General features: G+C 51.0%; 1 protein-coding gene across 4 annotated transcripts in view; it reads left to right on the forward strand.

The window, feature by feature from the left end:
- Positions 1-27577, forward strand: part of P2RY6 (pyrimidinergic receptor P2Y6) — a 55021-nt gene extending 27444 nt beyond the window's left edge. For 2 of the 4 annotated variants that reach the window (XM_027083329.1, XM_027083330.1), the window contains one exon: positions 21786-27577. In XM_027083329.1, coding sequence (XP_026939130.1) covers positions 21820-22806 — 987 coding nt within the window. In that variant the 5' untranslated portion in view covers positions 21786-21819 and the 3' untranslated portion in view covers positions 22807-27577. Of the gene's footprint in view, positions 1-15597; positions 18118-20053; positions 20443-21785 lie in introns of those variants that run through there. The other 2 variants (XM_027083331.1, XM_027083332.1) reach the window with 2 other exon arrangements.
- The last annotated feature ends 249 nt before the right edge of the window (positions 27578-27826 follow it).

Genomic DNA, 27826 nt, shown 5'->3' on the forward strand with positions numbered 1-27826 from the left:
TCAGAGTTTTACATAACTTGCTCAAGGTCATACAGCTAATAGAAGCTGAGGGAGGATTCAAAACCAGGACAGTCTGGCCCTGAAACCCATGGCTGTCCTACTCCACGGGGTACTTGGTCCACAAAAGACGTCAGGCCTCCGATCAGAAATACATATACCAAAAAGGTAAAATATAAATGACAACATAAAAAAGGAGTAATTAGGGAAATGTAAATCAAAATCACAATATGATACCCCTTTATACCCATTAGGATGGCAGTAAGGAAAAAGACGGACAATAACAAGTGTTGGTGAGGATTTGGAGAAGTTGGAACTCTCATATGTCGTTGGTGGGAATGTAAATTAGTGCAGTCACTTTGGAAAACTTTGTCAGTTCCTCAGAAAGTTGAACATAGAGTAACCACATGACTCAGCAGTTCTATTCTTAGGTATGTACCCAAGAAAATTGAAAGCATACATCCACATGAAAACTTGTATGCAGATGTTCATAGCCATGTTATTCATAATAGCCAAAAACTGGAAACTACCTAAATGTTCATCAGTTGATGAATGGGTAAACAAAATATGGTATATCCATACAATGGGATAGTATTCAGCCACAAAAATGAAATGCTGATGCATGCTACAACCTGAATGAACCTTGAAGACATTATGCTAAGTGAAGTAAGCCAGTAACAAACTCATGCTTATGATATGATTTCATTTATGTGAAACATCCAGAATGGGCAAATCTATATATACAGAAAGTAGATAAGTAACTTCCACAAGATGGAAGGAGAGAGGAATGAGGAGTAACTACTAATGGGTACAGGATTTCTTTCGTGGTAATGAAAATGTTCTGAAATTGAATAGTTGGGATTAATGTTGCACGATCTTAAAAGTATACTAAAAACCGGGCTTCCCTGATGGCGCAGTGGTTGAGAGTCCACCTGCTGACGCAGGGGACATGGGTTCGTGCCCTGGTCTGGGAGGATCCCATATGCTGCGGAGCGGCTGGGCCCGTGAGCCATGGCCGCTGAGCCTGCGCGTCCGGAGCCTGTGCTCCGCAACGGGAGAGGCCACAGCAGTGAGAGGCCCGCGTATCACAAAAAAAAAAAAAAAAAAAAAAAGTATACTAAAAACCTTTGAACTGTACACTTTGAAAGGGTGAATTTTATGGTAGTTGAATTACATCTTAATTTAAAAAACAACAGGAGCAGGAATATACAGTTAAAAAGAAGTTGAAACTAACATGGGTCCTACAGTAGGAGGTCAGGGAAACTCAACTGTGTGCTTCCTGGCAGCTGGAGCGAACAGGGAGGAGCAGCCTCCAAGAGGAGGAAAGTGCAGCACCTTAGGGAAACCAGCTCTTCCAGGGTGTAGCTCTAGGGCAAGATTCCCACAAGCCTGAGTTGGCTATCATAATGAATTGTCAAAAACAGGAATTTCCTTTATCTCCTACCTGAGATTCTGATGCAGATAGCATCAAGAACTGTGAAGGGCATGAGATTGTACCACACTTACAGGCTACTAAATTAGCCTAGTACAGTTTCATGGAGGCTGGCAGAAGACCTAAGACTCCTGGTTAGAGACAAAGAACTCTGTTCCTCACATCAGTAGTAGCAGGGAGAATACCAGTGTTAGCACTGGTTCCTCAAGCCCCAATTCCCACAGGGTAATGTAAAGGCCAGATAATACCTGCCCATGCAATGCCTTTCATTACAAGGGAAGAACCTAGACCTGAGGCAACTCAAATCCTTTATAATGGGCAGTGAGCCTGCTTGACCTTTGCCCTAAAGGAAGACATTATTTTTGTCATACCAGACAGCCAACAAAACTGCCTTGTGCTCCAAAGGGAGACACTGTCACTCTCTTCCAAGTCTGTTTGCTATGCAAACACCGTTGAAAAGATGGTCTAGAACGAAGGCTATCTGTCTCTGCTTAATAGACTTGCCAAAATCTGAGAGACCCATGGAGAATTATCTCCCGACACATAGGTGTAATGGTCAGGGCTGTTTTTGTTTGTGTTTTATTGTGGTACAATATACATAACATAAAATTTACCCTTTTAATCATTTTATTTATTTATTTACTTATTTATTTATTTATTTTTGGCTGTGTTGGGTCTTCGTCGCTGCTTGCGGGCTTTGTCTAGTTGCCACGAGCTGGAGCTACTCTTCATTGGGGTGCGCGGGCTTCTCTTTGGGGTGCGCGGGCTTCTCTTTGCTGCAGAGCACGGGCTCTAGGCGTGCGGGCTTCAGTAGTTGTGGCACGTGGACTCAGTAGTTGTGGTTTGCGGGCTCTAGAGCGCAGGCTCGGTAGTTGTGGCGCAGGGGCTTAGTTGCTCCGTGGCAGGACAAGGGCTCGAACCCACGTCCCCTGCACTGTCAGGCGGATTCTTAACCACTGCGCCACCAGGGAAGTCCCTTTAATCATTTTTTAGTGGGAAAATATATATAACATAAAATGAACTGTTTTTACTCACAACACTTCTGACACCAAATGTGTGCAGTTTTCTCCTCCTAACACCAACCAATTCTTTTTTTTTTAATTGAAGTATAGTTGATTTACAGTGTTGTGTTAGTTTCTGCTGTACAGCAAAGTGAATCAGTTATACATGTATCTACTCTTTTTTAGATTTTTTTCCCATATAGGTCATTACAGAGTATTGAGTAGAGTTCCCTGTGTAATACAGTAGGTCCTTATTAGTTATCTATTTTATATGTAGTATTAGTAACACCAACCAATTCTGACACCAACTCTGAGAGTAAGCCTGGACCCGTTAGGTTAAGGGCTCAGTTGTCTCCCCCACCCACTGCCCCAATTCAGATGTCAGTCACACGTCCCAGGCCTCCTGTACTTCCGACGGGCTATAAATCAGGAGTTCCCATGACCTCCTCCTAAGGTTCCATAGTTCACTAGAATGGCCCACAGGACCCAGGAAAGCCCTTTAACTATAACGAGATTATTATGAAGGATATAACTCAGGAACAGCCAATGGAAGAGATGCATAGGGCAAGGTAAGAGGCGAGAAACATCCATCCCTCTCTGGGTGGGTCATCCTCCCAGCACCTTGTTGTGTTCACCAACCTAGAAGCTCTCAGAACACTGTTGTTTAGGGTATTTTTTTATGGAGGCTTCATTTTGGAGGCATGATTGATTACATCATTGGCCGTTGGTGATTGAATGCAATCTCTAGTCCCTCCCCACTCCCTGGAGTTTAGGGGGTGGAGCTGAAAGTTCTAAGCTTCTAATCAAGGTTTGTTCTTTCTGGCAACCCGCCCCCATCCTGAAGTTCTCTATTCTCTAGGTGCCTGCCAAGAGTCAACTTGTTAACAAAAGTTGCTCCTATCACTCAGGAAATTCCAAGGGATTTAGGAGCTCTGTGTGAGGAACCAGGGGCAAAGATAAAATATATATTTCTTATGCCATACATAAAACATTTTAACCTTTTTTGAATGTACAATTCAGTGGCATTAAGCACATTCACATTTTTGTATAACCATCACCACTATCCAAATCCAGAACTATTTTATCTCCAAATGAAACACTGTACCCATTAAACAATAACTCCCCATTTCTCTCTCCCCAACCCCAGGTAACCACTATTCTGCTTTCTGTCTCTATGAATTTGACTATTTCAGGTACCTCATATAAGTGGCATCATACAATATTTGTCCTTCTGTATCTGGCTTATTTCATTTAGCATAATGTTTTCAAGGTTCATCCATGTTATAGCATGTGTCAGAATTTCCTTCCTTTTTTGAGGCTGAATAATATTCCATTGTATATATATACCACCATTTGTTTATCCATTCTTCCATCCGTGGACACTTAGGTTGTTTCTACCTTTAAGCTATTGTAAATAATGCTGTTAGGAACATTGGCATTTATATAAATATCTGTTTGAGTCTCTGCTTTCAATTCTTTTCACCTAGAAGTGAAGCTGCTGGATCTTTTAGTATATCTATGTTTGTTTTGTTTGTGAGGAACTGCCATACTGTTTTTCATAGCAACTGCACCATTTTACATTCCCAGCAGCAACGCATAAGGGTTCCAATATCTCCACATCCTTACCAGCACTTGTTATTTAATGTTTTTTCTTATAATAGCCATCCTGATGAGTGTGAGGTGGTATCTCATGATAGTTTTGGTTTGCATTTCCCTACCGATTAGTGATGTTGAGCATCTTTTCCTGTGCTTATTAGCCATTTGGATATATTCTTTGGAGAGTGTCTGTTCAAGTCTTTTGCCAATTTTTGAATTGGTTTCTTTGTTGTTGTTGAGTTGTAAGAGTTCTTTATATATTCTGGATATTAATCCCATATCAGATGTGTGATTTACAAATATTTTTCTCCCATTCTTTGGGTTGCCTTTTTACTCTGTTGATGGTGTCCTTTGACACTCAAAAGTTTTTAGTTTTGTTGGAATCCAATTTATTTTTTCTTTTGTTGCCTGTGCTTTTGGTGTCATCTTGGTCAGGTCTGTTTCGATTGCACACAACAAATGCAACTAATCTGGGCAAGAACGGTGTTAGTGAATGTAAAGGAAAATTCAAAAGTAGACCTAGATCAGACATGGTTAGATTCAGCAATTACAGTGATGCCATCAGCAGTCTCTCTTTTTGTATCATTTCTCCTGATTTTCTACTGGCTTCCTACATTCTCATCCAAGTTCTTTCCAGAAGCACCAGGCTTCCATGGCCCTCATGGCTAATAATCCTGGGAGAGAAACTTTCACGCTGGTTCCACCAAAATCCTGGGGTAGACGCTAATTGGTTCCCCCTGAACCAGTCACTGGTAAGGGGTCTGGATGGATGCTCTGATTGATCAGCTCTGGCTCAGGTGTCCACCTTGAATGAACAAGATTACTGTGGAATGGAGGACAGGGCTCCCTATAGGCAGAGATGCTTGACAGGCAAACTCCTCCCCAGAAGGGGTCTAGGAATCTGATAGACAGCTGGGGTTGGGAGGCTGTGTTTGAAAGGACATGCCTCATCTCAGATTTCCCATGGGGGCTACTGGAAGTAGAGAGAATCCTTTTAGTTGGTTCCTGAAGACTTCCTGGAGGAGGCAATGTTTATGGGACCCTGTGATTAGTGAGCAGGTGAGCCTAAGCAAGCTGGGTCCCAGGCAGGTTGAGCAGAGCAATGGAGGGGCTGGATTTCCCTGCCACCTGAGAACCTCCCTACCCCAGCCCTTACTGTAGGAGCTAGGAATATAGACTGCCTGGGTTCATAGCCCAGTAGCCATTCCTTCTACCTGTGCTACCTCAGGCAAGTCAGCTAACCTCTCTGTGCCTTGGTTTCCCCACTTGAGGTATAAAATGCAGATAATACCAGTCTAATCTCACAGGGTCATTATGAGGATTAAATGGAGTATTGTATATCTGGCACCCAGTAAGGGTTCAGTGCTTGTATCATTATTATTATAAGTTGGAGCCTCTTTTCTGACCACATTTGCTGGTATACTGGCTGCTCCAGCTGTGTTCACCATCCTTCAGTGTGCCTCATCCAGCCTCTGCCCTTGCTGTTTTCTCTGCCTGAAATGACCTTTGCCTCTGTGCACACTTGGCCATTTCATTGCTACCTCCTCTACCGAGCCTTTCCGGCCTGCAGAACCATCGCTCCCTGTCTAGGCTCCCTGTACAGGGCTCTGGAGCAGGATGTCTGCCTCAGACTGTGGGTCTTCAGGTACATGTCCCTTGTCTAGGCTGAGCTCCTGAGGGCAGGACCTGGGTCTCCTGTGCCATTGAGTTCCCAGCAGGAGCCTGCCAGCTGCAGTGTGGGGAGAGGGCAATCCAGGGGCAAAAACAGCACTGACTGGGCTGCAAAGGAGAGCACAGCTGGTCTCAGGAAGTGAAAGTAGCTCAGGGCCTAGTGGGTCATGTGTGAGGGGCAGGCCTTAGTGCTGAGAACAGAGGGGTCGTCAGGGCCCCGGCTTGCCCTAAGCCATAAAATGCTTAGGCAGGGGAGTGAAGAAGTTAGATTTTTGCTGAGCAAGGACCTCTCTAACTGCAGAAAGGGGATGCATTGCCTGCATAGAAGACACAGAGCATGAAGTGGCTGCTGACTGGGTTGAGGCAGGGACCACAGGATGAGAGGAGGGGACAGTCTGACAGGTGTAAAGATGGAGAACGAACAGGGCTTGGTAATTAATTTGAAGTGGGGCCTCAGGTTTTCCCATCGGGGAAATGCGATGAGCACTGACCACTTTAACCAGTTAGTAACCCCGTCTCTGTCGTGCAATCCCATACCCTCCCCACAGTCCATCCCCTCCCCTGGGTAGGGTCCAGGTCAAGCCAGACGCTGAGGGGGCTTGGTTAAGTCTGCAAGCGCCAGGGACCAGAGCTGGGCATCCTTACCAAGCCCACCCTGGGAGAGCTTGTGGGGCTGAGGCACAGCTCGGCTGAGCTGTGCTGATGGGATCATTTGTCCCCTCAGGCAGGGTGGGGCCTGGGCTCCTCTGGCAAAGGAGGGACCAGCCCAGACCCTCAGTTCCTGGGAGCAGATGGTTCCTCCCTGTTTTGTCCTCCTCAGCCATGCCTTCCAGCGGCTGGAATGGAAGAGAAGCGCCTTGGGAACGGTGCTGGGCACAAGGGCAGGCCCAGGGCCAGATGCTGGTGCCACAGGCATTCCACCCTCACCAGCTGAGTGTCCTTAGGAATCATGAATCCAATTGCGCAGCAGCAGGGCTGAGGCTAGGACCCAAGGATTCTGTCTCCCACACCTGACATCCATCCCAAGACCCAGAGAGCTGTGTTTATCTCAGGAGCCGGATGCCTCTCTTCTCTGGGCCTCAGTTTCCTCAGCTGCTAAATGGGTATGAAGGAGGAGAGGAGAGAACTCGGGAAGCTCTAAGGCCCCCCTCCACAGTCTGAGACGGGAGGGCCTACGCAGCCCAGGCAGTTGGAACAAGTCATCCTTCCAGACTCCTCTGAGTCTCCATCTACCAAAGCCACACCCTTGCTTCCCCTGGAGAGGAGGGTCAGACTAATGCAGCAGGCTTGGGAACAGGTTCAGGGGTAGAAGACCCCTGTAGCCTCTCCAAGGCTGTAGACCAGCCTTCCAGCTGCTCTGGGCCTTGGCTTTTCATCTGTGTTCTGAGAACCTGACCCCTCCAATCTGTCTTTCTAGCATGATGGCCGTCAAGGCTGGTGGAGGGGTGTGCAGAGGAGGGGTGAGAGGCTGCCGTGAGCCAGGCATTCGAGGCCCCTGATTTGGCCCTACCACCAGCTGGCCCTGCAGCCTCCCTGTCCCAGCCGCTTCAGGCTACTGTCTCTGACCTGAACTCTAACCACATCCAATCCATCCTCCATCCAGCAGCACAAGGAACCTCCTAAACCCCAACTCTGCTCACCCCCTGCCCTGCTTTACAAACCATCGAGGGCTCCTTGGCTGACGCCCACCACGCAGAGGCCAGATTTGTAGCCTGGCATTTGGGTGAGGCCTGTTGGGACCTAGCTCTGTTGACCTCTCTGCCTCACCTCCTGCAAACACGAACACTGGCAGATACCCGTGCCCTCCTATCTCTAGCAGGTCTGTCTGTGGGGAACAACACCCTCCGCTTCTTTGTCCACAGTCCATCAAAGAGTCACTTCCTCCAGGGAGCCTTCCTTGATAACCCAGGCAAGAATAGGGGCCTCCTTTGTCTTCCCAGAGACCCCCTCATCTGTCTTTCCCACCAGCTGAGGCTTTTCAAGGACGAGGTCCAAAGCCCAGTGAAGTCCCTGCACATTTTAAGGCTCCCTGCAAACGCATGGGAAATGAACGAATGAGTGAATAAGTGAGTGAGTGAGTGGGTAAATAAGCAAAGACTGAAAGTGAGGCCATTTCTAAGCTGGTCTGTGATAAAATTATGAGTGATAATAAAAGCCCCACTGAGTGAATACCTGCTTGCACCAGATTCTGGGCTGGGCGTTCTAGATCATTCCTGCATTTGAGCCCCAACAGTACTGTGAGATGGGTATGGTTATCTCTATTTTATAATGAAGGGCACTAAAGCTCAGAGAGCTAGAGTCACTGCTTATAAGCTGCAGAGCCAGGGTGGAAACCAGGTCTGCCAAGTACCGAGATCTGCAGAGGGAGCAGTGATGGGTGGCAGAGGGGTGCGGATGCCAGGAATGGACATTGGGCTCTCACTGACCTGGACCCCACCCAGGGGTAGGGGTAGGTTGCGGAGAGTGTATGGGACTGACTTGGAGAATTGGAATTAATGGGCTTGAAGGATTCTGGGTTTTCCAGGGAGCTCTGAGGAGAGACCCATTCGGGAGTGGATCCTCGTATTTTGTATGATCAGGAGTGATGCCGGGGGGTAGTTGGGCGAGCTTTGTGCCTCCCACCCACACCTGCCCGATGATCGACAGCCCATCCTATTCTGTGATACAGACAATTGATGTTTTCTCAAACCCATATCATGAGCTATGCAGAGGTATCAGTCCTCTCGCCTAGCCCCTCCAGAATCACCCAGTTCCCACCTAAACAGATGTTCTGGAGGTGCCATGCCTATCCCAAGCTCCACCCCAAATTCTCAGCAGAGTCCAGGCCTTTTTCTGGAAGCCACAGAGGTGGCTCCCCTCCCCCAGTCCTGCACCAGCCTCAGCAGGGGCGACGTCAAACAGAAGTGGCTTGTTTTTTTCCAAACGTCTATTGCATCAAGGTCACTTCTGAGATTGAGATTTGCTTATGATGGAGCTCAGACAGTCACAGGCTCCCAGCCTCACCTAGAAGGACAGGGTGCCCAATGCTCTCCCCTGAGCTGGGCCCAAAGACTCCCTGCTCTACCCTGCTCTCGGGTAGGGGTGTGAGAAATGGGGGCAAGGAGGGAGGAAGTAGAGGCAGAGCAGCAAGGACTCTTTCAGAAGCTTGATTGTGAAGGGAGGAAGAAGACACAGCTGGAGAGGCACAGAGTCAAGGAGGAGGTGCTGCTAAGGTGAGAGGTGAGGATGGAAAGTGTTGTGGGCTGAGGGGTGGAGCTGGCAGAGGGTGGGCATCCACACAGGAGGAGGTGGCCTGAGGCATAGGAGGAATGAGGAGAGAGGGAAGCAGGCTTGGATTTATTTAGATGGCCAGGAAGTTGAAAGGCCCCTCGGAAAGGCCTTCCTTTGCTCTGAAGTATGAGTTGAGGGCTATTGGGATTGAGGGTAGGCCTGACAAGAAAGATAGGGCAAAGTCTTGGACAAGAAGGGAGAGGGGCCGCTCTGGGACAGGTGAAAGTTTGGGAGCCCAGCCAAGTGGGGTGGCAACCAGTTTGTGGGGCCTCAGGGCCCTGGGCTGGGTCACATTCCTCCATCCACACTCAGCTCTGTAGTGCAGGGCTGAGCAGGCTGCTGGTACCAGGCATGAGGGATACAAATGGATGAGCTGTGTTCTCAGGAGTCGGGGGTCCTGGCGTGGAGGTCCAGGCTGTCAGAGGAAGGGAGAGGGGCCAAGAAGATGCTGGCCCAGGGTGCTGGAGGCCTCCAAATCAGAGGCCCTGGTGCAAAGGGAGTGATGGTGTGCAGGCTTGGAGGCTGGAGGCTCTTGGGGGAAAGCAGGGCCAGTGTAGGGGTTTGGGGAGATGGAGACCTTGGACAGGGCAGGAGGGAGAGGCAGGCAGTCCAGGCCCATCAGGCCATGTCCTGTTCACCCTTCTCAGCTGGGACTGCTCACAGCCTGAATCTCACACACACAGCCAGTTAGAGGCAGCCCCACAGGTCTCTATCGGCCCCTAATCTCCAATAAACACATGTTGCAAGTACCAACTGCAGCTTGCGATAAAACACAGCCTTGAGCCAAGTCCCCTATGCCCCCAGTCAGATTTCTGTCCCTGTATCTTCTCTGTTCTCGAGCTACCCCTAGAAATTCATCTATCCATCCATCCATCCATCCATCCATCCATCCATCCATCCATCCATCCATCCATCCAACAAATACTTTATAGAGTACCTACTATGTGTCAGGCACCATCCTAGGCATTGGGGTTGCAGTAGTGAAGAAAACATGAAAACCCCTGCCCTGGTGGAGTTTATGTTCTGGTGGGAGGAGGCAGACAATAAGCAAACGAATAAAATAATACATTTAAATATGGTGCATGCTTCCCTGTCCAACAAACCATTGATGTCTCAAAAAAAAAATAGAAAGAAAGAAAAGAAAAAGATGATACGTGCTAAGGAGAAAAATACAGCAGAGGCGGAGGCGTGTGTGTGCTAGTGGGAGGTTGCAATTTTCACTAGAGTGGAGGGGGAGGGCCTCACCCTGAAGGTGCTGTTTGAGTGACCACCTGAAGGGGATGAGGTCTGTCCTGTGTTTTTCATACACACTCCACACACAAAAACGTGCTCCGTGGCAGGACCCCCTGTGCCACCCGCTGACCCCTCCACATGACACCCTGAGCCTGGCAGCTGCCCTGACTTTGATCTATTCCCCCTAGGCCACCTCTCAGATGCCCACAAAGTGCTGCTCCTCCCACACTGGGTTGGCCACACATGGGGGCCCCAGTGCCACATGGCTGACATCTGAAGGTGAGGGAAGAGGCCATGCCCCCCTCACAGCCCCCAGGCAGGGAATGAGACAGGATGGAGGAAAAGGGCTCTGTCCTCAGGTTTGGAAATGGTTATGGCCTCCTGGCCTCATGCCTGGTTTCTGGGCTCCGCTACTAGGTTCCCTGGGCCTGGACGTGACTGGACTTGCTCATGGGAATGAAGACCAGCTGATGAATGGGACAGTCTCTGCAGGATGTCCTAGGGGGTTGAGGGCAGCCAAGTTCTGGGGCCCCAGAGGCAGGTTGGACTACAGAACAGAAGCAGTGATGGGGCAGCTCTCAGGGCTTGCTATGGCAAAGCATATGTCTCACTGAGCTTTCTCAAGGTGGAATTCAGTGGCCTGGGAGAGAAGGGGTGAGCTCCCTGTCATGGGAAATATGTGAGCAGGGGCCAGACAAGCCTATCGAAGAGGCTTCAGGGAGCCTCCCTTCTCTGAGGGGTTGTGGAGAGCTCTGGGTCAGATGCTCTTAAGGCCTCTCCGGCCCGAGGATCCAGATCTCAGAGCCTTGTCATTGACCCGGGACTCTGGGGTCCAGTTGAGTCTCTTGTGTCTGCCAGGTGGGCTCAGCTACCAGAGATAGTCAGAGCAGGGTGAAGGCAGAGGGCTGCCTTCTGTGGGCAGTGAGGGGTCTTCTGAGATTTTCTCTGCACCTAAACCTTGCCTGTGAGAGCTGTGGACATGGTTGCCTACCTCTGGGGCTTCAGTGTCTGTCTGTGAAATGGGTAGGACCGTGATCCACAGTGAACACTCAGGCAGTGTTGGTGGCCTGCCCTTCCTGAGGGTCAGGGGCTGGGGGACACAAGAAGTCTCAGAGGTGCTATTCCTGTAGCCGTGACCTTCATTCCCCCTGACGCGTATTCTATGTCATCCGCCAAGCCAAAAATTTGCTTTGCTTTATTTTGTTTTATTTTGCCAGGCAAGCACCAAGGACAGAACCCTGAGGCTCATCTTTACAGACGGGGTCCACTCATTCAACATTTCCCAGTGTCTCTTGGGAGCTGGAGCCTGTGCTGGTCTCTGGGACCACAAAGGGAAAGCAGACCTTGTCCCAAATTCCTGACAAAGAGAAGGGAGGGAGTCTGGCTGACGTCGCCCCTTGGGCTGTTCTTTTCTGCCCTGACGCCCAGTCCCCATTCCTTTGTCCTGTCTCAGGACACTGTGTTCCCGAGACACAGGGTGGCATGGTGGATTTACTGTGTACTTTGGGGAAGCTCCTGATCTCTCTGGCCTCAATTTTCCTGTAGGGAAATGTCATCTCTCTTCCTGAGCATGATAACTTTATCATTATTCAGAGCCGTGTCTTAGTCCTGGCTCACCACTGACTCACTGTGTCGCCTTGGGCAAGACACCAGCCTTCCCGAAGCCCATTTCCTTGTCTGTAACACGGGGATAAACAGGCCACCACACAGGGCTAGGAGTGAAAGAGATCCTGCCGCAAAAGCACTTAGCTCAGTGGATGGCACTGGCTGGGTAGCCAAGGAACTGTAGCAGTGAAGTTGTTCAGAAAAATGAGGCTTGTGGAGGTGAAATGACTGCCCCAGGATCACACAGCAAGTGGGTGATGGATCTAGGACTAGACCCTGGATTTCTAGCTTTCTAGTTTCCTTCTCGGGAGCTACTGGGATGACACAGTGGTTACCCTGGAAGCTGATGGAAGAGGGGATCTCCCCATGGAAAGTGAATTGGGGAGCTTCCCTGGCTGCCCCATGGAAACCAGGCTTGACCTGACAGTCCCTCAGTCCCTACCTGCTCCTCTGCTGGTGACCTCCAGGTTCATTGCCAGTTCCAGCCTCCACTGCATGGATATTAGGGTTCTGAGGCCAAAGCTGTAAAGATGGGCTGTTGAAAGCGGAAAGGGGAGGAATGGGGGCACAGGACTATAGGCAGGACTCCTGATTTCAAGTGACAAACCTAGGCCAAACAGATTGAGGCAAAAAGGGAATTTGTTAGCTCATGCCTTCAAAAAGTCCAGTGAAAGGTAAAGCTTCAGGTACAGCCGGAAGCAGGTGCTCAATGGTGTTCTCAGGAACCTGCGTGTTCCCACCTCTCAACTCTGCCATCTCTTGGCTTTATTTTGGACAGTCTCCTCCCTGGTGGTAGTATCTTCAGTTCGTAGGACAGTTAGCCTGGCTGCAGCAGCTCCAGACTTACGTCCTACCAGCTTTGCAAACTCAGTGGGAAACCTGTCTCCTTCCCAGTGTTCCAACAAAAGCTCCAGAATTTGAGGCGCCCAGTGAAGGTTGCCCATCCACCCCTGAGCTAGTTACAGGGCTTGAGGAGCCCACTCTTGTCTCATTGGCAGACCTAGGTCACCACAGGCCTACCTCTCCCAGATCCTCAAGACTCCAGGAGAGGAACTTCCCTGGTGGTCAGGTGGTTAAGACTCCGTGCTTCCACTGCAGGGGGAGAAGTTTCGACCCCTGGTCAGGTCAGGGAACTAAGATCCCATATGCCATGCAACATGGCCAAAAAGTTAAAAAAAAAAAAAAAAGACTCCAGGAGAGGAAGGAAGGGAGGCCATCATCATGAAGGGGGTCTGGGAATTGGGTGGGAGAAATGACAGAGGAACAATGATGGCCTGCAGGACAGGACAGAGAACTGGACCCAGGCCATCTCTTCCCCAGCGGACTGGAGCCTGGTTATCTGGGAGGATGGGCGGGTTTTGAAGGCACCAATGGAGGCTGTCAGCCAACTGTACTCCTTGCAACTAAACAGCAGGGTCTTTCTTGAAGGGGGATCCAAATGGCACACCTCCATGGGGAGATTTAAAAAATGGGACAGCCTGGGGCTCCAGGCAAGGAACCCTCTCACACTAGCTCCAGGGAAGGGGGTTTATTGAAAGGTCCTGGGATCTCCCAGGACCCTGGGTGGGAGCTGCTACAGCCCCATGGGCATGGACTTGGAAAGCTGGCCATTATGGACTCTCCTGCTGACAGGGGCTGCCCTGTCACAGCTGTTCTCTGGGACCCTGTGCTCTGTCCCACAGTTCCTCACCCCGAGACTGACCTGTGACTTCTCAGCCCTGGGCCCACCAGGTCACCGTGATCTCAGACCTCCTTATACACATGCCTAAGAGAGAACCTCTTGCTAACTTTGCCAGGCCTCAGCTTCCTCATCTGCAAAGTGGGAATTGTAACTGTGAAGAGTAAATGAGATATGGCATGTGAAGTATATTTTTTTAATAAATTTATTTATTTTTTATTTTTATTTTTGGCTGCACTGGGTCTTTGTCACTGTGCGCGGGCTTTCTCTAGTTGCAGCAAGTGGGGGCTGCTCTTCATTGCGGTGCGTGGGCTTCTCATTGTGGTTGCTTCTCTTGTTGCAGAGCATGGGCTCTAGGCATGTGGGCTTCAGTAGTTGTGGCACGTGGACTTAGTAGTTGTGGCCTGCGGGCTCTAGAGCGCAGGCTCAGTTGTTGTGGTGCACGGGCTTAGTTGCTCCGCAGCATGTGGGATCTTCCCGGACCAGGGCTCAAACCCGTGTCCCCTCCATTGGCAGGTGGATGCTTAACCACTGCGCCACCAGGGAAGTCCCCATATGAAGTATTTTTGCACAGTAAAAACATCTGTCCAGATTGTGATGGGGATTACATGAGCTCACGGATGGGCAACTGGGGCCTGTGCATAGTAGAGCCGCAGGAGATGCAAGTTTCCTCTTTGCTCAACCTGTGGAGGCCAGAGAAAAACTGGCAGATTCGACCCCTGGTCAGGTCGGGGAACTAAGATCCCATATGCCATGCAGCATGGCCAAAAAGTTTTAAAAAAAAGGGAGTGATGGCGTGCAGGCTCGGAGGCTGGGGGCTCTGCGGCCTCAACCCCCAAATTCCCCAAGGCTGCAGCTTCCCCTTCCTTGTACTCAAAATGACTGTTTCAGTTCCAGCTTGAACTTCTTCCTGTTGAGCAGGAGGCAAGAAGGGGAAGTGGAAAAAGAAAAGAGAAATCAAGTCTCCCTGTGCCCTCCTACTGCCAAGTTTGCCTGCTTTAGTGGACAGCCTGACACCACAGGTGAGACCGAAACTCCTCCAGGAGTTCCCTGGGTGCCTCCCTGGGGCACCCTGTTCCCTGGGTGCCTGGGAGGCACTGGTCTCAGGAAGCCCGTTTCTCTGGTGGCACCTCAGGCACCGAGAGGGTAGGTGGCTCACCCTGGGTCACACAGCAAGTCGGTGATGCATCCCGGCCTGTCTGACTCCTCAGAGGAAGGAAGCCTGGTCTTGGTCTCTGTCATCCTGTGCCCTTGCTGCTAAGCTTAGAAGCAAGGGGCAGACAAGGGGGTTTCCAGGTCTTGTTACCCAGAAGGCAGTCAGGCCAAGGTTAGGAGGTCTCTTCCCACGTCCAGCCTGGTCTGAGTTGGTTCCTGGCCAGGTGGCAGGCGATGGCTCAGACTTCCAGCTGCTGCCTCTGGTAGTCAGGCCTCTTCATCCCTTCCAGATAAGAGGGCCTTGGGGCGGGGTTTGGGATGGAGTGAGGCTGCCAAGTCGTCTAAAGGGGTATCCTGAGACCACAGGATCCAAGCAGCCCAAGGAGCTTCAACCCCTATCCGTTCTTCCTTATGTCTAAACTTAATTGCTTCTGCTATAGGCAGAAACAAACCCTATGCGCTGTTGCCTGAATTGAAAAAAGGAAATGGCAGAGGTGGGGTGAGGGCTTTCAGTGTTTCCGCTGAAGGTGTGCCTGGAGTGGAGATGGACGGTGAAAGCTTGGTGTCAGGGAGACACTCCCCAGGCCTCTCCCTCAGCCAGATAGGGCTCAGCACTGGCGCTACGCCCTGCCAATGTCCCCAGTGGCTCCTGAGAGCCCAGGTGAGGGATCTGAGAACAAGGCTTGAGCTTATCCAGGCATAAATGGGAGAAAGGCTAGGGAGTGGGTCAGGAGGAACTGAGGTGGGGAACCCATCCCTGAGGTTGCTCAGTGCCAGCCACAGAGGGGAGGACCCTGCGGTCTGGAGACCTGCCCCCAGCCCTCATCTTAGGGCTGCTGTCGGAAGGCGCGAGGCGGGCCATCCTGAGCAGTCTCCTGGCGCCATCTCACGGCCAAAGGCCCTGAGTGCAGGGAGGACACCCCCCGGGGAATTCTCTGGCTTGACCATCTAAAGCATGGATTTGGGGGCAACAATGGGGAAGGTGGCTGTAGAGTGAGGAGGACCTTGTTGAAATGCCACCAGTCTCGCACACCTTGGGAAACTCACTAGCCTTCCTTCCTCGATAAAATGGAGAGAATAATCTCAACCACTACCAGCCCAGAACTGCAGATAAAACATCCGGCACAGGGAAGGTCCTTAAGTGAATGACACCTGGCGCTGAGGACTCAGAAATCAGTGGAGGCTGGGGTGGACTGAGGGAGCCCAAAGCGGGGCCTGGAATTGATTCATTCAGTTAACAAATGTCTGGGAATTCCCTGGTTGTCTAGTGGTTAGGACTCTGCACTTTCACTGCCTAAGGGCCCAAGTTCAATCCCTGATCCTGCAAGCCGCGCGGTGCGGCAAAAAACAAAAAACAAAAGACCATTTATTGAGTATTTATTGTGTACCAGGGCCTCTCACATACATGGTTTCAGTTAATTCTTACAACAGCCTATGTAGTAGGGTACCAATGATCACTCTCATTTTACAGATTAGAAAACTACAAGGAAGGATAAGTGAGATTATTTAGAGAAGGTGAGTGAGAGCGTCCCAGGCAGAGGAAACAGCAATGTGATAGGTCCAAGGGCTGGAAAGCCTGGTGGGGAAGGCTGAGGCTGGGCTGGGAGCCCTGGCAGGCTTGGGAGCAAAGCAGTGGCACCTGGGCTCTGCCTGAAGTTTTATGACAGGCCACCCCCGTCAGGCTTCCCATCTTGTCCCCTCTTCGCACAACTCATCCCACGCTCTGGCTGCAATATTTATTCTTCATTTCTCGCACAGGGTAGGCTCGTTCCCTACCTCTGTGCCTCCTGCCTGGGATGCCCTCTTCATTCTTTTTATGTGTCCAAGTCACCCCAGCCCTTTAAAGCCCAGCGGCAGACATGCCTTCTCCAGGAGCCCTTCCAGGTGTACCCATGACCCCTAAGACCTGAGCTCTCCTTTCAGGGCCCCATCCAGATGGCAGGAACTGAGACCCAAGCCCTACGCTGGGGCTGACCTCTTCAGCAAGTCCTCGGACCTGCTCCCATTCTTGGGACAGACACCCCGGTGGGGGTGACCACAGGAGGTTGTCCTGGGAACCCAGCAGAGAACTGGTTGCTGGGATGAAGGCCAGGCCTCCTTGCCCTCCTGAGCCCTAGCACAGCGCAAATCAGACCAGGAGGTCCACACTCTCAGCAGGCACAAGCGACCTCCTAGCACAGACTTGAATAAGCAGTAGGTGACCAACCCATGCACAACTGACCAAGTGCTTACCAGCAGTTCAAACCTGAATTTTCTCAGTTTGTTCCAAACTTTTGGCCCCACCTCGGTTCCTCAATCCCCTTGCCTGTAAAATGGGTTTGGGGTGAGATTGGTGCTTATACCTTACAAGGTAAAAAGAGTCCTCCCTCCCTTTGGCAGGTTACCCTCACAACACACTGGTGGCCAGTATGACCACATTGTACTGAGCGGGGGTCAGAGAGGGGGAGGGGCTTGTCCAGAGTCACAAAGTGAGTAGGTACCAAGGTAGAACAAGAACCTGGGCCTCACACTCCCTGGGCAGTGACCTTTTCCTGTACCATTCTGTCCCTATTTGCCTCAGCTACTCCAAATGAAAGCCCACCTCCTCCAGGTCAGCCCCTGAGTACTCTCTCCACCACTGGAGCTGCCCCCCTTGGGACAGCAAGGAGCCACATCTCCTCCTCTGGTTGTCCTAACAGCTCTGAGTCCTGGTGCGGTGGTGCGGAGGGGCCTGGGAGGGGCTTGGCACAGGCAGGGAGAATGCACCCAGGTGAGTTCTCAGGCATCACCTCTATCCCCACAACCCACGCCCCTCACTCCCAGGGAGCTCTGGGCCTGCAGTGTCCAAGGAAACAGTGACTGCTAAGTGGGGAAATGTGGGAAGATCACGCTTGTGGAAAAAAGGAGAGAGGGAAGGAGGGAGGGAGAAGGTGGCTGAATAAGTGAGTGCATAAGTGGATTGCCACAGAGAAGAATGGACAGGTCGGTGAATGAGCTACTGAGTGGATGAAGAAAGGAGGGATGGAGGGAGGAGTGACTAGGAAAACGGCTCTGGGTATTATAGCTAAAGAGAGACCAACAGTTCTTTAATCACCAAACTACCCATCTGATAGATGGATAGACTGAGAGAGGGTTGAGGAGAAAGGAAGCTGCTGGGTCTGTGGGGCTGGCCTTAGAGCAGCAGCCTCTGGTCCTCCCCCACCTCTGTCTGCCTCTTCATCACCCGCTTTCGTCTGCTGGGGTGGGGATGTTTCCAGGAAGAAGATCTTTTCTCTGCCTCCTCGCTCCTTAGATTCAGTTTCCGCTAGGCATTGGTGTTGAGGGTGATGCGGCGGGGGGAGGCCCCCGCAGGGGCTATTTCAATCGGAGACAGCCCTGCCAGGAAACAGAGGAAGCTGCCCTGTCGGAGGTGTTACAGCCTGGGCTCAGGGCATGTCTGGCCTCCCCTTGACCTAACACACTTGGGGCCGCCAAGGCGCTTCAGGGACAGGAGGCTGCATGTAAGTGTTGGCACATCTCGGGGGCCGTGGGCCAGGGTGGGTGGGGGTGGGGGGCAGGCAGGCTGGGTCCAGCGCTGACCTAAAGGAGGTCCACAGATTTGGGAGGTGGGCAGAGAGGAAGGGACTCCACCCAACTGGGGGATCAGAAAAGACAGAAGTAAGATTAGATCTGGAGCTTGATGGACACTTAGAGTTTTGACAAAGCGAGATGGGTTAAATGGCATTTTGTGTGACGGGAACAGCAAAAATGGGGAAACCCGAGAGGAAGTCTGGATCTCTGGCCATGAATGGCCGTGTGTCTTGAGAACAGTGTGGCAAGAGAGGAAGGGGCAGAGTGAAGTACCTCATCTGGAGTACTTCAGATGAGGCTGGAGGGCTCGGCAGGGAGCTTGACTGTCAGGACAAGAGTTTGAGCTTTTCTTCAAAGGGCAGAGGGATACAGGGAAGGGTGTAGTCAGAGCCACCAGCTAGAAAGCCCTCCACCGCAGGCAGAGCAGCTGGAGCCCAGGAAGAGGCTGGGGTCTGAGCTGGTCCAGGGCACAGGGCCCAAGAGTGAGTGACAGGTGTGGGAACTCGAAGGAGTGTCAGCTGCTGCCCAGAGGCAGGGACGACACGAGCCCTCCCTGGGACCAGCTCTTGCCGGGAAGTGGGAGAACAGCTCACCACTCCTAGGTCCTCAGAAGGCGAGTGGATCGGGAAGCCAGTGTGACCTTTCCTGGAGCAGACCTGAAGGCTTGCCTGGATTCCCTAGAGCAGCCCCTGCCTCCTTCCGGGAGGGCCCCTCTCGCCAGGGAGCGTGAGGCAGAAAACACCTGGAAACTGCAGTCGCCTGAGGCAGAGGGCTCTCTCTCGGGGTGGTGTCCAAGGGCGACAGACCTCCCCAAAGAGGGGGGGGGGCGCGCAGCACAATTCCTTCCACCTGCTCTCCATCCTCACCATAACCTTCTGTCCTAGCACGCTGCTCTCCTCTCAGGCCCTGCCTGCGCCCTCTTCCTCCTCACCTGGGCCCCCCCCCACCCGGGGGCCTCACACCCCTCTCCATCCATGGAAATCTTCCTCAACCACCAGGGACTTGCTCCATCTTTCATCCTCCTCTGAAAAGTTTCTTCCATCCCGTGGCTCACACTGGTCTCCCCCCTCAGACTAGCATCTGTATGTGTATATGAATGTGTGTATGTGTATGCATATATCTGTATATGTATCTATCTACATCTGTACACTATGCCACATGCAATGAGCAAGTAGCGAGTACCCATTAAATGTTTGGCGTGTGAAAACAAAGAGTGAATGCATGAATGAAAGAATGGCTGGAACAAACAAATGAAGAGATGAATGAACTTTCTCTTGCCTGTACTAATCTTGGCTTCTTGGTGACAATGGGGGGACTGCTGTGCCTCCTCCTCTGGCCTCTACCTCATGCTTAACTGCTTAGCTGGGTGCCCAGCACTCCTGCACATGGACAGGAAGAATCTTTGATAATTAAAGTGTTGTAGCATGTGGGTTACAGACTAGAAATTCCAAACATCATCATTTTGCAGTTGCCCCGAATCTGGGTAAACTATTTTCATCAAAATCAAATTTTAAGTTGGGAGAAATTAGTTTGAGGAGTTATGTTTTGCTCTAATTAACTTCTAAAAATCTCATAACTTTATTTAGCAGGTATATTCACATTAAGAATAGCTCACCTTGTACCAGGGGGTAAGGGGTGTGGGAGGAATAAATTGCGAGATTGGGATTGACATATACACACTACTACATGTAAAATAGATAACTAATAAGAACCTACTGTATAGCACAGGGAACTCTACTCAATACTCTGTAATGGCCTATATGGGAATAGAATCTAAAAAAAGAGTGGATATATGTATATGTACAACTGATTCGCTTTGCTGTACCCCTGAAACTAACACAACATTGTAAATCAACTATACTCCAATTTAAAAAAAGAAAAAACGAATAGCTCACCTTACCCTGTGCTAGGCACTGATCCTCACAACAACCCTATGAGGCAGGTACTATATTATCCCCTTTTATAGGTGTGGAAGCCGAGCATAGGGGTTCGGTAACGGGCCTAAGGCCGCTAAGCTTACGTGGGATTTGAACATGGGCATCTGGACCAGAGCCCTTATACGCAGCTTCAACCCTCTGTCACCTTCTGAGTGCATTTGCAGGACTTCATGTTTTTTTCTGGGCCTCAGTTTTTCCCATCTGTAAAATAGGGAGAGGGGGTGATTTGACTCACTATCCCAAAGGCTTCCAGGACCATTGGATTTAAGTTGTGAATTCTCTCTGGACACCAGTAAATATGGAAATGCCAGTTGGGAGGTGAGTATCAATAAGTCAGACTGATCCCACCAGGGAAACTCTTGAGGCATTTGTGCTGCTGGCTCCCCCAAAACCTAGCTTGAAGGGATGAGTGGACAGATAAGGTGTAGGATACAATGGCATGGCATGGCATTTATTAAGCACCTACTGAATATCAGGTCTATGACAGTTTTACTGATAAGGACACAGGCCCAGAAAAGGCAAGCAACCTCCCCTTTGTAGAACAGCATAGAAGTAGGGGAGCCGGCATTTGAACCTGGCCTGCCTAGCTCTGAAGCTAGATTTATAACCTCTATACTTCATGTCCATGGGTCACACTAAGTTGCCTCCTCTTAGTCGGTTGGGTTCTGGTTCTGGCTCTGCTTCTAACTCACTAAGATTGAGCGGTCAGTGCCCCTCACTGTGCCTGGATTTCCCTCTCTGTAAAGTAGCTGTGGAGTTGGTTGGTCCCTCAGCCATTTGCCTTCGGGGGAAGCGGTTTTCACTCTTGCCACCAGGGGACGCTGTGGCCCTAGTGGCTCAGCCAGACACGCCTTTGTAGCCAAAAGTCCCGTGGAAGGATTTAGGGAACTCCTAAATCACCTCCTTCCCCCATTCTACAGATAGGAAGACTGCAGCCAAAAGAATGACCATGGCTTTGGAAGGTGGAGTCCAGGCTGAGGAGGTGGGCACTGTCCTTAGCTCAGAAGTGTGGACATTCTACTCATGCTGATTAATTACCAGGGCCTTCCCTGCCCTGGGCCCCAATTTTGGGCTCTCAGACACAGAGAGGCACCAGACCTGGCACTTCTCCTCAGGAGCTTCGCAGTCTGTGGGGAAGAGATAGACAAGCAGGCCCACCATGACCACAATCTCCAAACTCCAGGGAGCCCAGGGAAGCCCTGCATAGCATGATTTAGTGCCTCTAACCTCATGGCATCCTGACAGGTGGGTACATCAATCCCCCATTTTTCAGATGGGAAAACTGAGACTCAGATAAGATACATCATATCACTCGCTCAAGTTCACACAGCTAGTAAGTAGCAGAGTTGGGATTCAAACCAAAGTCTGTCAGTCTTCACTTACAGAGGAGACATTTGACTAGGGTTTTGAAGGATGAATAGAAATTCACCAAGAAGGTTGGTAGGAAGTGAATATTACAGCAAGAAAGTGGATTGGATTTCTCCCAAGCTTGAGCTTTATCGTATTCCAGGTTTCCTTAAAGTGCGGGCTGTGGAGGGCTTCCGTGGGGTGGTGAGTATCAGAGATGGTTCAGGTGGGGAGATCAAGGCCCAGAGAGGGACAGGGGCCTACTGGGTGGTCAATGAGTGTGGCCACTGACAGATTGTATGTTGCTTCCCCAGCATCTCTGAATGTAGGAAGTCCAGTTGAACAGCCATGGAATGGGACAATGACACAGGCCAGGCCCTGGGCTTGCCGCCCACCACCTGCGTCTACCAAGAGAACTTCAAGCGGTTACTGCTGCCGCCCGTGTACTCGGTGGTGCTGGCAGCCGGCCTGCCACTGAACGCCTGCGTCATTGCCCAGATTTGCACATCCCGCCGGGCCCTGACCCGCACGGCCGTGTACACCCTGAACTTGGCCCTGGCGGACCTGCTGTATGCCTGCTCCCTGCCCCTGCTCATCTACAACTATGCCCAAGGCGACCACTGGCCCTTCGGAGACCTCGCCTGCCGCCTGGTCCGCTTCCTCTTCTACGCCAACCTACACGGCAGCATCCTCTTTCTTACCTGCATCAGCTTCCAGCGTTACCTAGGCATCTGCCACCCTCTGGCCCCCTGGCACAAGCGTGGGGGCCGCCGGGCTGCCTGGCTAGTGTGTGGGGCGGTATGGCTGGCCGTGACGACCCAGTGCCTGCCCACAGCCCTCTTTGCTGCCACAGGCATCCAGCGTAACCGCACAGTCTGCTATGACCTGAGCCCACCTGCCCTGGCCACCCACTACATGCCCTATGGCATGGCCCTCACAGTCATCGGCTTCCTGCTGCCCTTTGTTGCCCTGCTGGCCTGCTACTGCTGCCTGGCCCGTCGTCTGTGCCGCCAGGACGGCCCAGCAGGGCCTGTGGCCCGGGAGCGGCGCAGCAAGGCAGCCCGCATGGCTGTGGTGGTGGCAGCTGCCTTTGCCATCAGCTTCCTGCCTTTCCACATCACCAAGACAGCCTACCTGGCGGTGCGCTCTACGCCTGGCCTCCCCTGCCCTGTGCTGGAGGCCTTCGCGGCCGCCTACAAGGGAACACGGCCCTTCGCCAGTGCCAACAGCGTGCTGGACCCCATCCTCTTCTACTTTACCCAGAAGAAGTTCCGCCGGCGGCCACATGAGCTGCTACAGAAACTCACAGCCAAGTGGCAGCGACAGGGTTGCTGAGTCCACTGGGGCAGGACACGTGGAGTCTGGACAACCATTGTGTTTGCCACTGTGGCTGGGGCATCAAAAGCTCCACCAGCCCCAAACCATGCAGAGAATTAGAGCTTAGCTCAGCTGGGCATAGAGTGAGACCCCCCCCGACCCCAAAACTTCACCAGCAACTATTTATTAAGCCCTTTTTCTGAAACAGGCCCTGTGGGTACAGAGAGAGACAAGCCTGGGCCTGGTTCTCCAGAAGGTCTCAAGAAGCCGTGGAGAGTTGGGGAGAGAGTTAAGCTGCTCACAAAAATATAGTACGGCATGTACTGTAACTGAGGAGTATGCTGCATACTTTGGAGTCACCAATAAAGGGAGTAAGAGAAGATGGGAGGGGTAAGTGAGAGCTTCTGGGAAGGGCCATTTGAGCTGGGTTTTGAGGGATGAATATGAGATCTCTGGGGGATGTGCTGTGTTCCATTCATTCATTTGGTCCTCTCTGCTCCTTGTCCTCATCTCCACACACTCCCGCCCCACCCCCGCTCACTACTCCTCCATTCCTTATTCCCTCCTCCCAGATCTCAGTTTTCCTCCTGTGGAACAATGTGGCCAGCCCATGGCTGCTAGTATGCCACACAGACCCAGTACTGGCAGAGCCAGCCATGGCAAAGGGAGCCTTCCACCTTAGAAGGTTAGAGCGGAGAGAGGAAAGGGCAGAGGGACAAGGCAGGGAGGGGAAGGACTGTACAACTTCTTCAGCATTTTTCTTTTAGCCCTGCCTAATCTCCAGGGCTCTTCAGCCAAGGAGGGCTCTGCAGGAGTTCAACTCCACAGTAATGTTGAGGTGTGCTTGCAGCTGGTAGAGGAAGGGGGAAAACCAGGCCCCGGCCCATCTTGGGAATCCATTGAAAGTGTCCTTGCTGGAGAGGCTGACAATTTGGACAGAAGGCAGTTTGATTCTTTGGGTCACAGCGAGGTAGATGTGTGGGGACATCAGAAGACAGACTAGTTCTTAGTCCCCATATAGTGCAATGCTGTGCCAAGCAGTCCAGGTGTTACCCATCTTGCATCTGAGACCAGGCTCTTCAGCTGCCTGTCACGGGGGAGTAAGAGATGGGGGAGCAGAAGGCAGAGGGCCTCCGCCAACAGCCCAGGCTGAGCGCGGCAGCCAGTCCCAGATGACTGTCCCAGCAGGATGCCAAGAACTGCGACCCCTTGGTTACTTTTCCAAGAGTGGAAATTGTGGGCCGCAGGTAAATTCCATTCCCAGCTTCCCTTGCAAGGCAGAATAGCATAAAGGGTTCAGACCCCAGAACCAGTTCACCTGGGTGTGTATCCTGGGTCTATCATTTCTAGCTGTGTTACTCTGGGGAAGTTATTTAACCTCTTCATACCTTAACTTCCATAACTGTAAAGTGGGAGTAATAATGGTACCTATTTTGTAAAGTTGTTGTGAGGATTAAATTAACTAATATGTGCAAAGCACTTAGAACAACGCCTGGAACATAGTAGGCATGCAATGAATGTTACTGTTATAATGGTTTCGCCTTTTGCTCACACAAGTTCCTCTAGGGTCTGTCTCTAGGAATAGGCGTAGGAGGTTTCTAAACAAGGAGCTTTAAGCAGGGGAGATTGCAAGGGTTTTTCTTCCTCCTTTAGCTAGGAGGCAGCTAGTCTTTTAAGAAAAAAAAATTCAGCACACTTTTTTGAGAATAAGAGCCATAATCCATGAGCCCCATCTGTTCCTATAAGAAGGAAAAAAATCATTTATTACATGCCAGGACCAGGGAGGGATTCCAAGCACCATTTGAGGGGCTTGAATTCCTCCTTCCCTTTCCCCTCCTTTTGTTCTTTTCCTCTTCCTCACCGCCCTTCTCCCTTCTCACTTTAACCCAGAGCACTCTCAGTGATGGAGGGGCAGGGCAGGGGTGGGGGGCTTACTCTGGGAAGGTCTGTTTGCTGGCATGGGGACAGAGACGACACAGACAGGGGTGGAGTGCAGTGAGGGGCAGGAGAAACCAAAGGGGTTGCGGAAGACTTCCTGGGGGAAGGAGCGGTGCAGCTGGGTCTTAAAGGATAGATGTAATTACACTGAAGGAAAAAGGGTAAGGGTGTTCCCTGGTGCAGGGAACAGCACAAACAAAGGCATGGAGGCTGCTGGAGGAAGGATAGGCGGGGCTGTGGCCTGATATAAAGCTGGAGGGTTAACAGGGCTAGAGAGGAAAAGGCTGCCGGCCAGGAAAGCACTGGGGAGCCAGAAGGACAGTAGTGGCCATAGGCCGGGCTCTGTGCATTCTGGGAACCATGCAACGTGTGGTATACTCATTTTCTCATTTAATCCTTATAATACCTTATAATGGGGAAGCTGAGACCCGGATGTGGGAACTGACTTACCAAGGTCACACAGCCTTTCTCTAACCCAGATACTAGATCCTCCCCTGCTTCACCCTCCCTTCGCTCCCCTTTCCTTTCTTCACCTGACTTCCAAGTGCCCACCTGCCCCACCCAGTCCTAGTAACTGGGGACCCCTAGGAAGTTGTGCCAACCACAATGTCAATTCTCTTTTAGTTAGGCACAGTCTCCTAGGATGAAAACTTCATTTCCTAGCCTCTCTTGCAGCTAGGTATGGCCAGATAAATTACTCCTGGTCCATGGGATATAAGCCAAATGCCCTAAGGCAGTTTAATATGGGAGGAGGGAATGTCTTTAAGAGACAGGTGGTGTCTGGCCTCCCTTCCCTTCTTGTTGCTTACATTGTGACATCACAGCTGGAGCACCATCTTGGAACATGAAAAGCAGCTTGCGTTTCTGACCATTCCAGTTTGGGGTCACCTAAATCCAGACTTTTGCATGAGAGAGAAATAAATGTCTACCTTTTTTAAGCCACCAGTTTTTGAGGCCTTTGTTACCCACAGCCAGAACTAATCCCTTTACTCAGTATGCCTACTGAGATGGTGGACCTCGGTGGAGGCCAGGCAGTGTCATGGACTGGAAGGGGGACAAGGTCCAGCCTGGTGTGGAGGGCTGAGGCCTCCACCTAAGTAGGAGCTAGGAGTCAACAGGGTCTGGAGACACCAGGAAGGCTTCTTAGAAGAGTGGCAAAGCCTGGGGAGTGCTCATCCCACTTTTGGCTTGAAGCTGAGGGAGTGGTTGGGCTTCCTGAGGAAGAGAGTAAGAAGAGAGGCCCTGGATAGAGTCCTGGGAACTCTAGCATCAGGGCGCTGGGAAGGAGGAGGAGCCGGAGAGGTAGAGGGTCAAAGCCTGGGGTTTCGGAATGATGGTGGCATGATGGCGCAGTGGAGGTAGGTGAGTCAAGGAGCAGCTGGAGGGGAGGAAGTGGAGATGCTGGGTGGGGAAGAAGAGAGAGAGGAAGATTCCAAAGGAGGCCAGGCCCAGGGAAGGAGCTTCCAAGACAGGAAACGCGTGAGTGTTGGCTGCTGGAAGTTGATGACAGGGAGTCAGAGGGGCAGGGCCAAGATGGGGGAGCCAGAGAGTCAGGAACCAGCGTTTGTCTCAGGAGACTTCCATGCCAAGCAGGAAAAGCCCAGGGTCACTGGATCTGTCCTAGCGAGGATGCTGCTGGCTCCTCCCTCCAGCTCAGACCCAGCCCAACCCTCAGAATCCAAGGGCTGGGGGTGCAGACAAGGAAACAGTTCATCCAGCAAACAACATTTACTGAGCACCTACTGTATGCCAAGCATCATGCTGAGCATTGGGTCCCTGCCCTCAGTGAGCTCTAGTCTGATGGAGGATGGCAATAATGAAATAAACACATACATATCTGGATCATTACAACCAGGCAGGAGAGCTCAGAAGAACATAAAGAGGGCCAGGGGACAAGGAAGGTGTCACTAAGGAGATAAAAAGCTCCTGGAATGGTCAGGGACCAATAGAGGCTGAGGACCAGGGGAGCCTTGACCCAGCTTGAGGTGAAGAGAAGGTTTCTTAGCTGAGGACTTTGGGCCTCAGTGCAGAAGGGCTGTTTCTGACTCTGACTTTGAACAAGCCCCCTTCACTTCTCTGAGCCTCTGTTTCCTTACCTGTAAAATAACGTTAATACTACCAGCCCTCCCTATGCCCCCAGAGGTATGGAGTGTGGAAAAGTTAGGGCATAATTTTCATAAAGTACAAAAGAGTATTATAACCCAAGAGAAGAATGGGCAGGAGACACAAACAGGCACTTCACTGAAAAGGAAACACATCATCAAAAAACATAGAAGAGGTATTCGACCCCAGCTTGACAATGCCTCTCCAACGTTGAACAACAGCATAGCTGTTGCTCCAGCACTTCTGCGCATGTGCACGTGAAGTCACGCACAACACTGAGCTGCACTGTTCACAGGCACGAACAGCTGGAACCGCCCAAATGCCCATCCATGAGAGAGTGGATGAATACACTGTGCTATATCCACACATTGGAATGTTAACACACAGCCAGAATGTACTATACCGACATGCAAAGTGGATAAATCTTAGCAGTATATTAAGTACAAAGAAATCCCAAAAAATTATACACAGCAAGATGCCCTTTTTATAAAGTTTTAAATAACTAGAATGAAAATATATACTTTGAAGGAATACACAGATGCACTAAAACTATATGAAAAGGAAAGCAAGGGAATGCTGAACACAGGAGGTGACGGTAACCGTGGGTGGCGGGAAAGCAGCAGGAGAATGAGTGGTGGGAGAACTATATAATGAGATATAGAACATTGTAAAGGCCCTAGTTGTTTTGTTTTTTGATGGGAATCAAATAACTGGTAAGAATGTGTCATGAATAAAAGGTTACAAATAATCCAATTCTGTGCACTTGAGGCCTAATTATACAGGAAAGGGGACCATCTCGGGTCAATTCTGTTTGACTTTGGAACGGAGTTAGGAGCCAGACTCCCCCTAAGACAGCTCCTGTCCAGAGCTCATTGCTTCTTGGAGTCCCCTCACTCCTCATCTTTCTCCCTGGTAAGTGCCTGAGGCCCATCATTGGCATTGACTGTGACCATCACAATCTTTCTATCTTCATTTCCCCAAGGGATTCTACAGCCCT

The sequence above is a fragment of the Aethalodelphis obliquidens genome, unplaced genomic scaffold, assembly GCF_003676395.1.
Source record: "Aethalodelphis obliquidens isolate GAN/ISIS:26980383/991018 unplaced genomic scaffold, ASM367639v1 scaffold50, whole genome shotgun sequence".
NCBI classification, from domain to species: domain Eukaryota; kingdom Metazoa; phylum Chordata; class Mammalia; order Artiodactyla; family Delphinidae; genus Aethalodelphis; species Aethalodelphis obliquidens.